The 16,880-nt window shown below is 37.1% G+C and overlaps 1 protein-coding gene across 1 annotated transcript in view; it reads left to right on the top strand.

Annotated features, from left to right (window-relative positions):
• Window positions 1-9,652, top strand: part of Ptprq (protein tyrosine phosphatase receptor type Q) — a 178,257-nt gene extending 168,605 nt beyond the window's left edge. Inside the window, exons 40-45 of the mRNA XM_032890794.1 lie at window positions 964-1,098; window positions 1,290-1,415; window positions 2,752-2,900; window positions 3,469-3,604; window positions 8,830-8,953; window positions 9,320-9,652. Of these exons, the coding sequence (XP_032746685.1) occupies window positions 964-1,098; window positions 1,290-1,415; window positions 2,752-2,900; window positions 3,469-3,604; window positions 8,830-8,953; window positions 9,320-9,357 (708 nt within the window). The 3' untranslated portion in view covers window positions 9,358-9,652. The remainder of the gene's footprint in view (window positions 1-963; window positions 1,099-1,289; window positions 1,416-2,751; window positions 2,901-3,468; window positions 3,605-8,829; window positions 8,954-9,319) is intronic.
• Window positions 9,653-16,880: the final 7,228 nt, after the last annotated feature.

Here is a 16,880-nt window from a genome sequence, read left to right as displayed (position 1 = left end):
TGAGACATCTTTCCAGCCTTCCTATCCACCTCTCTTTTTTTGGAAACAGTGTTTCCAGTATATTAGGAGGACCTGGAACTCACTGGGTAACTGAGGTAACTCCTGATCCTCCTGCCTCCACACCTCAAGTGCAGGGTTGACACACCCACACCGTTATAACCAATGTTCCCGGTAGGGCTGTGCTCCGTTCGCACCCCAGTCTTCCACTGTGTGCTCACCTTCCATTCTTCTTCTTCCATAGCTATCCAGACTACTCAAAGTGTGCTTGATGCCAAGGAGGCTCAAACAAACAAACAAACAAACAAACAAAAACAACAAAACCCCACTGTTCATGAGATCACTGGCTAACTACTCGGGAAACTTGTACTAACGTCAGCACTTAAGGAAGTTCTGACTCTCATCTGTTGCACACCAATTGTCTCTCATCACCTTTGGTCCGCAAGCTTTCGAATGGAAAGGGCCAAGATCATAATCCTTGAGTTTTCCGTCTCCTCCTGAACTCACATTCCCGATGCTCTCATCCATTCAGATGACTTTACGTCATATTATCGTCTACTTGGAACGTCTTCCTTACCCCCAACTATGGATGCCTAGTTGTGTGACATTTCACCTTGAATATCTAATAATTCAAATTTAATATAGTCAATTCAAGTGACTGACTTTCCATACCGATTCCCTTATCTATAATCTTCCTCTTAATCCTCTGGAGACATTATTTCATTCATCTGTTTACTAATGCCCTGTAGGCAGTCTATTCTCAAAAGCCTAGCACTACATTAGATTGGGGGTTGCTAGCTCATATTCAAATGTTGGAATATTTAAGATTTTTCACCATTCAAAGGTAAATAATATTTTTAAGTAATCAAGTCATTTTACAACTAACATATTTCTAGTATTGCTCAAAAGTAAAATTGTGCTACTTGGATATAAATAATGATGCTGTGTGGAATTATATCCTTCTAGGGATACTTATGTCCAAATGAGTTTATTGCTACCCAAGGCCCATTGCCAGGGACAGTCGGAGATTTTTGGAGAATGGTTTGGGAAACCAGAACAAAAACATTAGTAATGCTCACACAGTGTTTTGAGAAAGGACGGGTGAGTTATATGATATATCTTCAACAATGTGCTGTTTTATGATTATGTTAATATGTGTGAATATTCTAGCTAGTGCCGTGTGTAGGTGATCAAATAAATCTGTGTATTATGCAGCCTTGACTTAGTAGCATTGACGATTGTAAGGAACAGCGTTACAACGGCTCATGACTGCTGATTTTCTCTGGATGCAGATCAGATGCCATCAGTATTGGCCAGAGGACAACAAGCCAGTGACAGTCTTTGGAGACATAGTAATTACAAAGCTTATGGAGGACATTCAGATCGACTGGACCATCAGGGATCTGAAAATTGAAAGGGTAAAAATAAAATAAGGAAGAGAAGTGAATGTGGCATAAAATATGACTGACTTAAATGTATGAAGTAAAATTAGCTATTGAATTATCCCTTATTCACATAGATATAAATTTGATCATGCTTTTATATTGCTTTATGAATGTTTCAATTTGATGCATGCGCAGTGGTGTACATGTTACTGTCTTGTTTTGAATCAGATGATCACAGTATATGTCAAACAATTAACATCAAACTCACAGAATGAAACCTAAATAGGAAAAAGAAGAGATTACTAGAGTACTGGGTTTTCTTTATGTGAAGAAACTATATTATTTAAGATATCAGTTTTCATAACATTCGTCTCTGAGTCCTAAGTCTTCTTGGTGTGTTTGTGTGTGTGTGTGTGTGTGTGTGTGTGTGTGTGTGTGTGTGTGTGTTATATGTGGTTCCTGTAACTATGTACAGATTTGTGTGCACTGTGTGCCCAGGTTCACCGTAGGTGAGTATACAAATTCTTGAGTATGCAAATGGCCAGTGGTCAATGTCAGCAGTCTTTCTTTGATTGGTTGTCATGTTTATATTTCCAGACAGAGACTCATGCTGAACCTGAAGTGTATCAACTTGTTTAGGCTGGTTAGCCAATGAGCTTCAGTGGTCCACTTGTCTCTGACTCTGCCTGCCCACTGTCACAGTATTGGCTTTACAGAAATATGTCACCATGCCCGGCTATTCATGTAGATGCTAGTGCTCGGAGAGCTGTTTCTCATGTTCTCACGGCCTCTTCATTTTCTTCTTAATCCAGAACTACCAGAGAAGAGACAGTATCAGCAGCAACTGTATTATTATATAGCTACCTCTTCACATGTGGCCTTTCCTTTTCTGACATATTAGACACTCAACGCCCTTGTTTTATATATATAATATATTTATGTACTTGTACTATGTAAAAATTCTTTTCAAAATCTAATCCCTGCAGAATTTCATGCTACATTGCAGCCTGTTTCATGATCGGTATTTACAACTGTTTGAAGCTCTTTTACTGATACCACTCACACGTAAATTTATAACCTACCATAACACACAGTTTCTCATTTTTCTTCTCTTATCTTGTGCTGGGAATTGAACCCAGAGTCTTCTGTGTGCCAAGCAAAAATTCTGCTGCTGGGCTATATCGACAGAATCAATCCTGTTCATTACAACAGTGAAAGATCTCATTAGAAATTATGTTGAGCGGAATTTGTTCTGGTTAGGAAGAGGTCGCCTTTATGAAGTACCTGTGAATGTTAAGACATTGGCCACCTCTGTCCGGCCTATCATTTTCAGTCACGTTTTCACTCACTCATCTGCCAACTTGTCTAGCATGGAGACTGCATGACTGTCCGGCAGTGTAACTTCACTGGTTGGCCTGAGCATGGGGTTCCTGAAAACACCACCCCTCTGATTCACTTTGTGAAGTTGGTGCGAACAAGCAGAGCACATGACACCACCCCTATGGTTGTGCACTGCAGGTGAGTAAGATGCTATGGACGTCATCAAACGCTTGGAGTGCTCTACTGTCTGATGACGCCTTGCTGTATTTGTGATGCGATTTCACTTTCTTATAGAAGATGGATTTCGATTCATCTCAGATTATAACTTCTAAGCATTTTATTGGCTAGGATGAACAAGAATGGAGCTTACTAAAAGTCCAAATGGCTGAAGAGTAGTGACAGGTTCATGTGTCGCAAAGCAAAGTTAAATCTCTTTCAGTACAGAGGCCTCTAAATCGTTTAAAAACCCCAGCCCACATGTGTGTGTGTGTGTGTGTGTGTGTGTTTCTGATAAAAAAGCAACAGAACAAAGCATTTTCCTTTACCTAAACATAGTTTTGATAAATATCAATATCTTTTTGATAAATATCAATATCAATCTTGATAAAGATCAATATCCAGAGACTCTCCGAATAACAACATAAGCCCCAGATAAGAAGAGAGATTTTCTCAGAATGTATCTGTATCATACATCACTGTTGTCTACACTACCAACATGACTCAGCCTTTGCTGACAAATGCCCCCGCAATCTCGTCCTCCTTTCAGCGCTGGGGTTGGAAGAACAGGAGTTTTCATTGCTCTGGACCACTTAACACAGCACATAAATGACCATGACTTTGTGGACATATATGGACTAGTAGCTGAACTGAGGAGCGAGAGAATGTGCATGGTGCAGAACCTGGTAAGATACCTCAGCTGACACTCAACTCTTGGTTGCCAGCCCTAGCATGTATACAAGGGAGCCTCTTCCTGACACAGCCCGCATCGTGACAAACTGTTTTCCTCTATTATAAACGTCAAATGAGGGGAAGAAGGTGAAGATTATAGGAGGACTAAAGATATGCCTGGGTACTTTCACTGACTGTACATCCTAATTAGGGCTGCTGGTGGGTGTGTAAAAAAAAACAACTTACAACACAGCTTAGTACTTAACACTTAGCGACTTTGAAAAGTGTAGAAAATAAATTCAAAGAGATTTCTTCAAAATGTGCTAAAAGCTACAGTTGGAAGAGAATGACTAAAATATTGAGTTTAATGAGTTTCCGTGTGCATTTCATTTGTATGAATTTATGTCTGTCACATATTAGTATTAGTGATTATTGCAGTGTGTTATCAGCTGAATAACTAGTAATTTTTACTTACTAATTTGGATAAGATAGCTATAGTACAGATTATTTTTATCGTTAATGAACTACACAGTATAATGGAAATGAGACCAATGGTCACAAGATGCTTGTTATGTCCCTAGTAGCATATCAGATCCTTTATATATATTGTTTCATGTAGTCTCCAAATATCAGTCTAGGTTTTACTGGCTCTATTTTATATGCAAGGAAGCAGCAGTTCCCAGAAGGGAAGTGATATTCCAAGCAGTTAAAACTAAGATTCAACTTTTCATCTCTTTAACTAAAACATACAAGGTGCTCCGGTCTATTTCTCTTCGCTGGACTTTATACACGATATAAATACCAGATTTTCTACCAGTAAATGCAAAGATCTCTCACATCCATGTTTTCCAAAGTATAAGCTGAAATACCAGTGTTACCAAACATATCAAAATCCGAGAAATCAGAGCTGTTGCTAAAGTGAGGAAGGAACCGACTTTCGAATGCAGAAAGTCTTAGAGCCCTTAAGCGACCGTGTGCTGACAATACCAAATGAAGTTGTATTTTTTGCAACATTTCTACCACTTGGGGTGCCTCTCAATATTTTTGGACCACAGAGATGTGATGCTACGCCATGTTGCATTACCTGTCTTGGGAAACTGATGCCATCGGCCTCAGATGCCCAGCACTTATTGGGAGAAATGTTTAAGTATTTAAATCCAGCACAAGTTATTTCTGTTTTCCACAAATAAATTATTCACTTATGTGAATAACGAAGTGTGAGCAAAGTAAGAAATTGTAAACCATGAAAGAACAAGCAGGGAGGGACCACTTCTCTAAAGCTTATGCCAATCGTTTGGGTTTCATATAAGCACATACTTTCTTAAGAGCAACAGTGTGGAAGAATATTCCTTAAGCATACTTTAAGTTAGTTATAATGAGATGGATCGGCAGTTAAGAGCACTGACTGTGGAGGCCGTGGACTCAATTCCAAGCACCCACAACGTTCTGTAATCAGAAAAGCCAACACCTTTTTAGGATTTCCTTGGGCACTGTACACACTTCGTGTGCAGACATATAGGGAGGAAATATTCATACATATTGAATAAAATAAAGGTTTAAGAAGGAGTTATAAGTTTTTTGCGTGTCTTATTATAGTATTAATGTTAATGGTGCTGTTATTTTTACCTTGTGATACGGTACAATATTCCTTTAGAAGCTCGAAAAATGCCATTGTTCCTTGGAGCTTGTATGTAAACTGTATGTTTTAACCTCTAGTGTTTTGTAGGGATCATTCACTGCCACTCCGATTCTGGAAGGACCAGCTAGCTAAAACTAGATCACGCCCATTTCCACCCCCTTGTGTGTGTGCGGATGGGGGAGCAAGTGCGTGAGGTACCAGTCTCCCCTCAAACTGCTCCAGAGACAGGAAACGACGCGTGATATGAGCTGCCGTCCTGATCTACTACCTAGATGGTCTACAGACCCCCAAACTCAAAAGCACCGTCCATTTGGTTTAATTTTTACATCACTGATTCATTTAGATAAAACGACTTTGGACAAGTTTAAACTTACTATTATCGCAGTGTGTACCACATTTATAGACATGAAATCCCCACCACCATGTCCTCATAAATTTATTTTCTATAATTCTAAATTAAGTAATTCTAAAATGCTATCCTCATTTTCTATAATTATTATCCACAATCACATATACAGACATATACACACATGCACAGACATACACACAGGCACGCACATACATACACACACATATACAGACACACACACACACACACACACACACACACACACACACACACCACTTCTGAGTCCAATTAGTGTTGTGTGTGTGTGTGAACATGGGCTTAGAGATAACCAATTAAACTTTGGCAATCTTACCTTTCACCCCATCCATGTTGTTATGGGAAAAGACAGCATATGCATTTTCTAGTAAGGCCTACAAATCAGATGGTTGCTCCTTATCCTGGGATCTTATAAGGACTCCAATGTCAACCCAAACTCTTAGCCATGATAAAAAGCTCAATTTCCCTCTTAATTTTAGTTTGAAATAGAAATAACGATAGAAAGCAAACTAACACTTTCCTTCTCAAATCCTTAATTAAGGGTAAACACTGGCATCGAACAGTATTGACAGAATTAGTAGTTGGGTCTCTTGCCTAGGACACAGTGGAACTGATTGTTTCCTGGATTCCTTCTTCAAACAAGAAGCGTTGAATCACTTGCCAGACTTTGCAACTTTGTGAACAGTGTATTCAATCAAGAACAATTAAAAAAAATAGTCCCAGTTTAGTACTTGATATATGTTATGGACTTCTTGCATCGTATATGTTAGCCAGCTGGAGTAAACACAGGTTGGATAGGTGAACAGAGTGTTCAGAGTTTCCCAATTACTTACATGGAACGTTTCAAAGTCAGAACTGAGTTCAGAATCGAGCTCCGGTGATTTTGGGCTCTGAGACTTGGAGCTGTTTTCCTTTACCGAGCTTTATCACTTACACAAGGGGGCTATCTATCAGCGCTGAGTAAAAACAAATATCTATAAAGCACCAGGCATCATGTCCAGGACGCAGTGCGTGTCCTACAAGATTTCCCTGCATCCCGCCCTTACAGAAAATCAGTGCTTCGAAGCTCTCATCTGTCTTAGTTACCTGACGGTCTACCCTATCTAGCTTTTCTCTGCAATAAAAACAACAGGAAAGAAGGACTAAATCCTGTCTCCGGTCCTTATAAAATGGTGTTGCCTTGCTTGAAGAGCCATGGCTTATCTTCTTCTGTTGCACCGAGGAGTGATTTCAGTTTCTCTGAGGGATGGTCCCGTTTGGCATGCACTGCAGTAAGTGAATACAGGAGTAGGAAGGCAGGAAGCCGACATCCTGCCACTGAAAGTCACCAAAGGGACCCAGATCATAGCTAAGAGAAAGAGACATCCAAATGGCCACTCTGAGAGAAGGATCTGAAGCATCATTACATCCTGAAATCCTCTTGATGCCTTGATTAATGCTCGATGTGGATTAGTTTCTTTCCTGCTTTGAGTTCTCCTGGAAGTTAGCTGGCATAAACTCATATGGTAGAAGGAAAAATAACTGATGATACTTTTGGTACATATTTTATGTGTGTTATGTCCTTTAAATCTCCCAGCACAGGTTTTGTGATTCCTGGAACCAGGGAATTGAGCAACAGGAAAAGAAATAAATTCATAAGGTGGTATAGTATGGCTGTTAAAGGTAGAAACACCAATTTTCACGACATTTCCCTGCTTCTTGGCAATAATACACAATGCCAGAAGGTTCTTGGAGCCCACAGGACTGTCTCATAGCTTGGCTTGCTCTCCTGGCAGAGTTTACAGTCATCATTCTCTCTAGCAGGGAAGATGAGTTCCTGACAGCTCAAAGCCTCAAATATCAGATGTGACTTCAAGATCAAGTGTGCTTTTGAGAGATCCAAAAATTCATGAGCATAAATCATTTTTTAAAATAAGTGTGTTGTGTTGATTTCTATTAATAATGTTATTCACTTCATGTTGTAAGTTTGAGGAACATAGTCGTTATGACATGGGACATCCTGAAGAACATGGTAGAATTGTTATTCCCTGACTGGACTTCATATCTTAACAAAGCCAAACACAATTTGATCATCTGTGAGTAAGAAACTTGATCTCTAATGACTTTTTCATGTTTTCTAAATTACATCTGCCCTCAAATGGTAAAAATTGGGTAGCTGCAAAAATCAAATGAGATCAAGTAAACAAATATTTATTACACAATTGCTGTGTTCCAGGAACTGTTATTGCCGATTGGAATTTAGCACTAAATATCAAAGCGTTCTCATAGAGATGCCCTTCTGGTGGTGAAGCTTTACTGGAAAGGTTTTAGAGTCCACAAAGAAATACATATTGCTAATAGTGGTAAAAAAAAATTCCAGCAGAGAAACTCTGCTGGAAAACTCCCAAAAGCATTTCAAAACATTATGTTAACTGATATGAATGTTAACCATTTAAAGTTATCATTCTTAAGAATTTTCTCAAAATCAGCTTTATACATATTTAGTAAGACATTTGATGATAATTCTTTTAATACCAGGTATATTCTGTAGGGAAGAGTAAGCACAGGTTAAAATAGACACTTTCATAGTCTCAACAACGTTCCGGCAATGCCAACAGGTTGGCATTGGCTTTTAACCATGATACTGGGTTCAATCTTGACATGCAGTTGGAACATTAGAAATCTTTGTCCGGTGCTCATGTGTTAAGATACTTCAATGGCCAACTAGTACTCACAAATTAAGAAACAGTCTTTGGCATTGGGCCAGACCAATGTCCCAGTGATTAGCAGAATTACCAAATATATTTTAAAAGTGTTATTTGGTACATGAAAATGCTAACTCATAACATTCACAAGTAAATATAATATTTGTCTTTAAAAGAAAGGTATTTTAAATACGCAGAAATGACCAAATTGTGTCTTTTGGGAAAAAGGAAGCTGAAATGTAGATATTTCATACAGCACACAGCTGCTTTTTCATACGTCAAGACAGAATATATTAATACTTGATATTTAGTGGCAACTATCTAATGAAACAGCCTCTTGAGCCATTAAGAAGCCACATGAATTGACAAAATCTTATGATGGAAAAGAAGAAAATAATTTGTAAACTATAATTCTGTTTCTAACTCCACATGGTCAGATTCAGTTCATCTTCCATGATAACCTATAACCTACTTTATAAGAAACATCGACACCCTGTCGTTCACGTCAGTGTTTTTTCCTTTGTTGTCCAGGCACAGTACATCTTCTTACACCAGTGCATTCTGGATCTTTTATCAAATAAAGGAGGTCATCAGCCTGTCTGTTTTGTTAACTACTCCACACTTCAGAAGATGGACTCTTTGGATGCCATGGAAGGTGGGCAGACACAGGGCACACACAATTCACTAGTTTACTGTCTACGGCAGGACTGTTAACTTCAGCATAACTACAATTACTAAAATGTCGGAGAAGCTAGTTGAGTACCTATATCGTGTTTTTTATTTCATTAATACCTACGTTGAGATAATAGCTTTTGCAGTCTTGATCATGTTTTACAATTAAAAATCCAACAACAATTCATGGTGGGGGAAAAGAGGTCATGATTTGAAAAAGAGCAAAGGAAGTATGTGTGGGTGGGGTGTTGAGGGGCAATAAGAAAGGCAGAAATGATATAAGTATAACCCCCAAAATACCTTTGCACTGTTAACTACAACCGTCTTTACATCTTACTATCTGCTGTAGGTGATGTTGAGCTCGAATGGGAAGAAACTACCATGTAAAATTTGGACCAAAGATTACAGCTGGAGGATAGAATTTTCAGATCCCAGGAGCCAACATTATCCCTCTTGCTTCTGAATTGGACTGGGCAAAGGAAATCTTCATGCTTCCCGGACCATGCCTCACTGACTGGGCTGATGGTTGTAGGAAAATGCTCATATAAGATAGTCATTTGTTTTATATAGAATTAAATATTATGTAATTAAAATGTTTAAGAAAATACATCATGCAAATTTTCGAGGTCCTCAAGTCTTCTTGAAATAAGCCAAATATAAAATTATGATTATTTCATAGCGTACTTGTTTCAGAATACATTTTCCCTATGTATTGGGTTTCATTGTGAACAAAAGCTGTAGATGTTAATTTGGTAGTGTTCTTTTGGCCTCCAGGGTGGTGCTGATGTTTCTTATGGATGACTTCCAAGACTGTCATAATGATCTGCACTTCCGTGCACGCCCTGGGTTTTCAATCCTCTGTTTTATGAGTGTGGAGATATCATCTACTGATCCCGAACAGCTGAACCGTAACCTCGTGACACTGCAGAGACCGCTCGCCCTTTATTCTGCACACAGTAGCTCTCCGAGAAAACTGTAGGCTATTTAAATAGTACTGTGATCTCAAGTTTGCAAAAAGAAAAAGAAAATTTCAAAGTACAGCCTCCCGTAGGAGGTTATGCAGTACCGTTCCAGCCTGCCTACACTGGCACACCAACAGGTACAGGTTGCTCCCACTCTTGTTTTGGAATACAGAGTCGAGTGAATCAGAGTCCTTGTCAGCCAGGTTTACACTCGACACTAACAGTTTTGAAGAGTTTCTGAGTAGAAATGTATAAAAAAGACAATAAAACCCTTCAGCGTGTTGCATGTGTGGAAGGCGATGAATGGCATAGCTCTGTGGTGACAACAGAAACCTCCTCATAGATGACACTGAATAACCTGACGTCATATCTGAGGAAGAATACTTAGTACGACTTAAAGAAATTCACAAGCCTGGAGCAAATAAGACATTTAAAATATAAAATCATTTTAACTCCCTTCTCTCTGCATAATAATGTACATAATTTAACTGTACGAAATTGTTTTGTCAAAGAGTCAAATTCGTAATAACTAAATAGTATCCATTATCCTAATTCTGTGATAAAAACTATGCCTTGTGCTTTATTTCTGCCGAACTATGCATACAGAAAATGTGAGCGCTAATAGAAGTGAATATTGATGAGTTGGGTTACCTTGAAGCATGATTTGAAATATTAATTAAATTTTATATGTATTACGACATCAACAATTATATCATATTATAGATATTACATATTAATATAAAATCATTTCTATATTAGAACAACATAATTGCAATTTATATGCTGCATGTAATTCACATAAAATTACTTCCAAAGGCATCTTCAGAAATTAATATTGATATAGAATTCCAAGCAATTAAATATTTTATTCTAAAAAGCAGTATCAATAAGTTTGAAATTTGCATGCTGTTTTTTTTATGAAAAGCATAGACAAATGAATAGCAACTCCAACTCCAATCAGCATGTTTATGCAATTGAAAGTTACAGAAAACAATAATGACAATGAGGAGAAGTCTAAGAGGTTCAAGTTTCAGCTAAAGTCTCTCCTGGTAATGTATGGCAGGCAACAGGGTTTTTGTGTTCATGGAAGACAGACAGTAGCCAATGAAAAGTCCTGATTGGGTTTACTTTTAAATATAGTAAATAATAATGGTGAAGGTGGTAAGAATAAAGAAAAATATATAATTTGGTTCAAAGGCCAGATCATGTTCTATGATATCTGCAAAATAGATTCATGAGAATAGCTTTCCTGGGTTACCCAGTATGCTCGAATGTGAGTGTTCACAAAGCAACTGAGTAATACCAGCTCTCTTCTATAACAGCCCTGACTGAGCTGTAACATCTTAGTAAGTCACCTGCAGATTATTTTAAAATGGAAAGCCTCTTCGCTGAAAATAAGAGAGTCATGAGAATCACTTTTGCTTATACTCCAAGTAAATCACCGTCTGACCTCAACCCATATTCTAAATAAGAGTGAATCTATAGAAGACAGTGAGGCCAGAATAGTTTCAGATCTCGTACAAATTAGTGAAGAGGATTTTCAAAAGGACTTGAATTCTTCACCAGAAAACAATATGCAAGTTGTTATATCTGCACAGCTTAGTAATACATCAAGAGGTTTTAACCGGGAGTAGATGGATAGACAAATGGCTTCCTAATTAGATTGTGGAAGGGCCCATGTAGATAGTAGTTCTACAGGTGGCTACTGAGTGTGAATTAAAATGAAGAACACCTGTAGCCTTTTTAGATCTAATTTGTCAAAGTTCATCGAAGCATTTGTACAGTAAATGAGCAACATGTGTTTCATAGGAGGCGAATGAAACTGGAGCCTCTCTGAATGGTTCGCCAGAGACCGGAGCAGCTGCGGGTAGTGCCTTTCAGGCTGCACTTAAATGCACCGTTTTTTCCCTGTTACTTTATAGGAAACGTACATAATCAGTCTTTTGCAAAAATACTAATTAAACTTTGACCTCTGCATGAAAGGACAAGCCACACTCTGCAAACTATTCCAAACACTTGAATTTTAAAGCAGAATTTCTGTCCAGCAGAGTATCCGGTAAGCTCGTGCAGTCATTGGAATAACCAAGTCTATTTTCAAGGTCTTTCAGGAAATTCAGAGTAACGTTTTTAAGAGAATTGGAGTGCAAAATGACTTGAACTACTCAAGTAAATGATACTAATAATTGAAACTTTAACGTTGTTAGGCATAAACTCAACAAAATACCTATCTTTTTAAAATAAAGAGTATTTGAGGATAAATGATTTGTTGAATATGCAGTTTCCAGGTAGTAAAGTGTCTAGTGTATCTACTTCTGGAGATAGTCTAAGTAACGTTTATGATTATACACATGAAATGTTTTGAAACATAAAATAAACTTTACAGAGCTAGCTCTTCTCAGGCTGTCTTATCTGTAATATAAAAATAAACCACATTATAACGAAGAAAATAAAACTTTTGATATTTATTTTAATTAATAAGCCAAGAAAAACTTTAATGATATCACATTAATAGTATCCAGTGTAGAACTACAAAATGTTGGACATGTGAAAAGTTTATAGCCCATAACTAAATAAAATTATCGATTAATAGAAACTGAAAATACAACCAATAAGGCTAAACATCCTATTTAAGGATTGCATTGAATTTATGATTATGGTTTCATATTTGTTTATATGTTTTCCATGGACAGATTGAATAGAAAATGCTAACACATGAATTTTATTTCTACTGAATAAGACCATGGATATCTTCATAAACGAGTGACCAAAAACATGCTAAAGGAATGTTTATATTTAAATAAAATATCTAGATACATACACAGTGTAAAATTGTGATTTGGAAGACAAGTTGAGAAAAATTTCACTTTAGATGACTTTACCTTGACATGCGGAAAAAAGTGGCTAAAATATTGTCCTTTGAAAATAAAACTAATGTAGTAGGAAGTCTTCAATTATCTCATTGTCCTCTGTTAATAAGACTGTGCTTGCAAAGTCACATCCTACTCCAATGTAATGTCATATTTGCTCAAGTTATTTGTAGATTGAAACGTCATCTGGACGCTTTGTAGAGCTTTTCACAATATTTATATCAACATTCTATGTAATCCTTACCAAATCATTTAAGCTTTTCTAGGTCCTATGTAATAGTTAAAGATAATAAAATATTAATTGTTGTCCCTTAGTTAGCATCTAAAGGTGAGTGTTAAATTTAAACCCTAGATCCTCATAGTTGAAAATATCCTATGGCTCTCTGTAGGTATCTCTTTGAGTCACATAGATGGCCTGCCTTGAATGATGTGAAATGTCCATTATGAAGGAAAAGCACAATTATGCCATGTCCCAATGTCCAGTTAGCTGAACAGAGACTTTCTGCTAGCCACAATAAAGCAACACAAGGATAACTGTGGCCATGAGGCCTTTTATTCCAGAAAATGCATCACTCTGGGATGAAACACGATATGTTAATGTTAATGAAAAACCATACCACATTCTAGGAGACAGGACTATATTTGAGATATATGAATTCTTTCAAAATTGACTTGTAAATTATTAAAAGTGTTTTCTAAATTCAAAATTCTGAGTCTTTTTTTTGAAAGAGTAGAAATTACCCAAGGCTTGAATAGAAATCTTCTGAGCCCTTAGTAAAACTAGACTTTCCCCAACAAAGTTCTAAGGTTCGAAATACCAAAATAAAACACATGACACTGGAAAACCCCCGAGTCTTTTTTAAATTAAGAAGCCAATGAAACACAGTTTAAAATGTTTCATTAACAACATAAGACATCTAACAATGAATTACCTAATGTAGGAAAATGCACGTGATCAATAACCACAATCGTGACACATTAATAAAACAGATGCTGTAGGGCTGTATATATGACTGAGCGTTCAAAAGAATGCTTTCCTGTCTTGCAGAGGACCCGAGTTTGATTCCCAGAACCCATATCAGGAGACTTATAACCTGCTGTATCTCCAGTTCCAGGAACCCAACATTTCTGGCCTCTGTGGGCATCTGCACTCACATGCACACATGCACGGACAGGCAAATATGCACACGCACACAAATAAAATTTAAAAAAAAAATCATAAAGCCCAGATGCTATGTTATTTACCCTTTCTTTGGCTGTGATGAAATGCCATGACGCACAGTTTAAGGGAGAAAGAGCTTACTTGGGTTCACAGTTTGAGGGTCCAGTCCATCTTGGTGGGTTAAGTCATGGCGGCAGGAACCTGAGAAGGCAGCTGGTCACAGCATCCACCGAAAGCAGAGAATGGTGAGCGCTGATGCTCAGCTAGCTTTCTCCTTTGTATATACTCCAGGGGCCAAGCTCCGAGGATCGTGCTGCCCACTCTCAGGGTGAATCTTCCCATCTCAGTCAACCCATATAGGTAATAACTAAAAGTGTGGCCAGAGGCCTGCCTTTAGGTTACTTTAGATCCTGTATAGCTGATCATGTTAACCATCAAAGATGGATAAATATAGTAAATAAGAAAATATTTTTAATATAGCTGTTGAAAGTTTGATAATAGACAGTGAATATGAACATTACTGGAAAATAAAAAGAATATTATAAAGAGACTATATTTGTTAAATTGGTATTTTTCCTTTTTATTAATTTGATTTAATCTTTATCAATTTATATGTATATGGAGTAAATTCTGCCGATCTTGCCTCCCCACTCCTTATCTCTGCAAACAGCCTTTTAAGCTCATAAAGAGCAAAGCCCTCATCAACCTTCCTAACTGACTGGGTTTAGATGAAATACATCTGCAGATACAGAGAGAGTTATTCAGATTTTTCTAAATCTTCAGTTAAATACTGAACTCTTTTTAGATCTCTGTCTATGAGGTGTCAATCCACCAATTTTGTTATCTGTTATCTCCCACCCATAACAGTTGCAATGAACTGTGCAACCCAGTCTTTATGACCACAGTTCATTGGTCCTGGAGCTGAGGTGGGCCTTCTAGAGCAGTAAGTACCTAGAGAAATCATGAGCCTGCCAAACACACACACACACACACACACACACACACACACACACACACACACAGACACACACACACACACACACACACACACACACACACACACACACACCATACACCCCACACACACACACACCAAGGAGAAGAGGAGGAGAAGAAGAAGCTTTTAATGATGAAAACTATAATATCCAATATTGGGATTTATAAAATTAAGAGCATATTTCACAGAAGGAATCATAAGCTTTAATATTATAGAAATTATCAACAAAAATAAAAACAAACAAACGTTTAGAAAAGCCAGCATTCCTCAGTTACCTAAGACATATCAAACAGCACAACACACTTATAACCAAAATTACAGAATTCAGAGGCAAATCAGAAAATATATTTTAAAAAATAATGTCCAAATATACCTCACGTAATGTAAAAGTATGTATTTATAGGTTCAAGTTACTCTCTGAGATCTCAGGAATAAATACACACACATACATACACACACACACACATACACACACACATATACACACACACATACACACACATATACACACACATAAACACACACACATACACACATGCATCACAAGTCCTATGATTTATTGAAAAGAAATTAAACTATATTTACAAGAAAGGACCTCGTTAACTGATCTTGGTAGCTTTATTTATAATAACTAAAAAATAGAGAAATCAAGTGCTTACCACTGGCAATAGACAAAAGAATTGTGGTTTATTTATGCAATGAAGTGTAACTTGGTAGTAAAATACTACTGAACTATTGATGAATAGTTCAAGAATAGAGAATTTCCAAAAGCATGCCCAGGTAACAAAATAGATAAATAAGAATACTTATACATGATTTGTATGCAGTTTGGGGATATGTCAAACTAATCTATAATATGAAAAACAAATGTTTATGTGAGCTGGGTAATGTCAAAACTAAATGTACCAACGGTTAAAATTCTTAAGTTACATTTCTTAAGTTACAAGAAATGTGAAGAATGATGAATCAGTTTCTCCTTGGATGGGGCGATGTTTATGGGGAAATCTATGTGCAAAATGCGTTACACTACAGGTACCCAATCGGTGCATTTTACTTCATGTAAATTGTATAAATAAATACAATAAAACACATTAAAGAACAGACAATCAAATATTGAAAAGATATTTAAAGTTTGTCTGTCACTTATGTACAACTTGATACAGTACCTACATGTGAACATACCATCCTAAAGAAAACATAAATTCTTGAGTGGAAAAAGTTACAACTTCTACTGTGAGGGAGGATAGAGGTCAGGAGATTGCATAGAATGTAATCGGGAAACTACACAAGGATCCCCAAGTCATTTCTAATTCATTCTCTCTCTCTCTCTCTCTCTCTCTCTCTCTCTCTCTCTCTCTCTCTCTCTCTCTCTCTCTCTCTGTCTCTGATATGTGAAGGACATTTGACTGCATTATTGGATTTGATGAATTAAGTTACAAGTAAAGTCGTTCATTCTGTATAGGTTTCCTTTTAATTTAAAATATTTCCTATTTTAACACAAGATCATTTATCCAAAACCAAAGTTGTTAATCTCAGAGAAGGTGTGGAAAGGTGGTTCTCAGAGGATTGGATGCTTCATAGGGTAAAGGGAGAGGGAGATGTTTCCTTCAAAGCTGCACAGTAGATTTATGAGAATAGCATAGTGGCTCTAATTGATAATGTATCAGATTCTGGCAACATATAGATCTTGTGTGTTTGCTGTAGTCACCACAAAAGTATCTCACCATGTGTGGTAATGTAGTTGGTAATTAATTGGATTTGACTAGTCCACAATGTACATGGATTCTGGAACATTTGGTACATGACAATCGCATACAATTTTATTTTACAATTAATAAAGGTAGCGTTTTAGAAATTGCAAAATAACAAATATTTAATAATCATTAAAAATGAATAATTTTATATACTACTGAGTTATTGGA

This window comes from Rattus rattus, chromosome 1, assembly GCF_011064425.1.
Source record: "Rattus rattus isolate New Zealand chromosome 1, Rrattus_CSIRO_v1, whole genome shotgun sequence".
Classification (NCBI taxonomy): Eukaryota; Metazoa; Chordata; class Mammalia; order Rodentia; family Muridae; genus Rattus; species Rattus rattus.
Note: the sequence above shows the minus strand (reverse complement) of the source record. Positions and strands in the feature narration are given on the sequence as shown.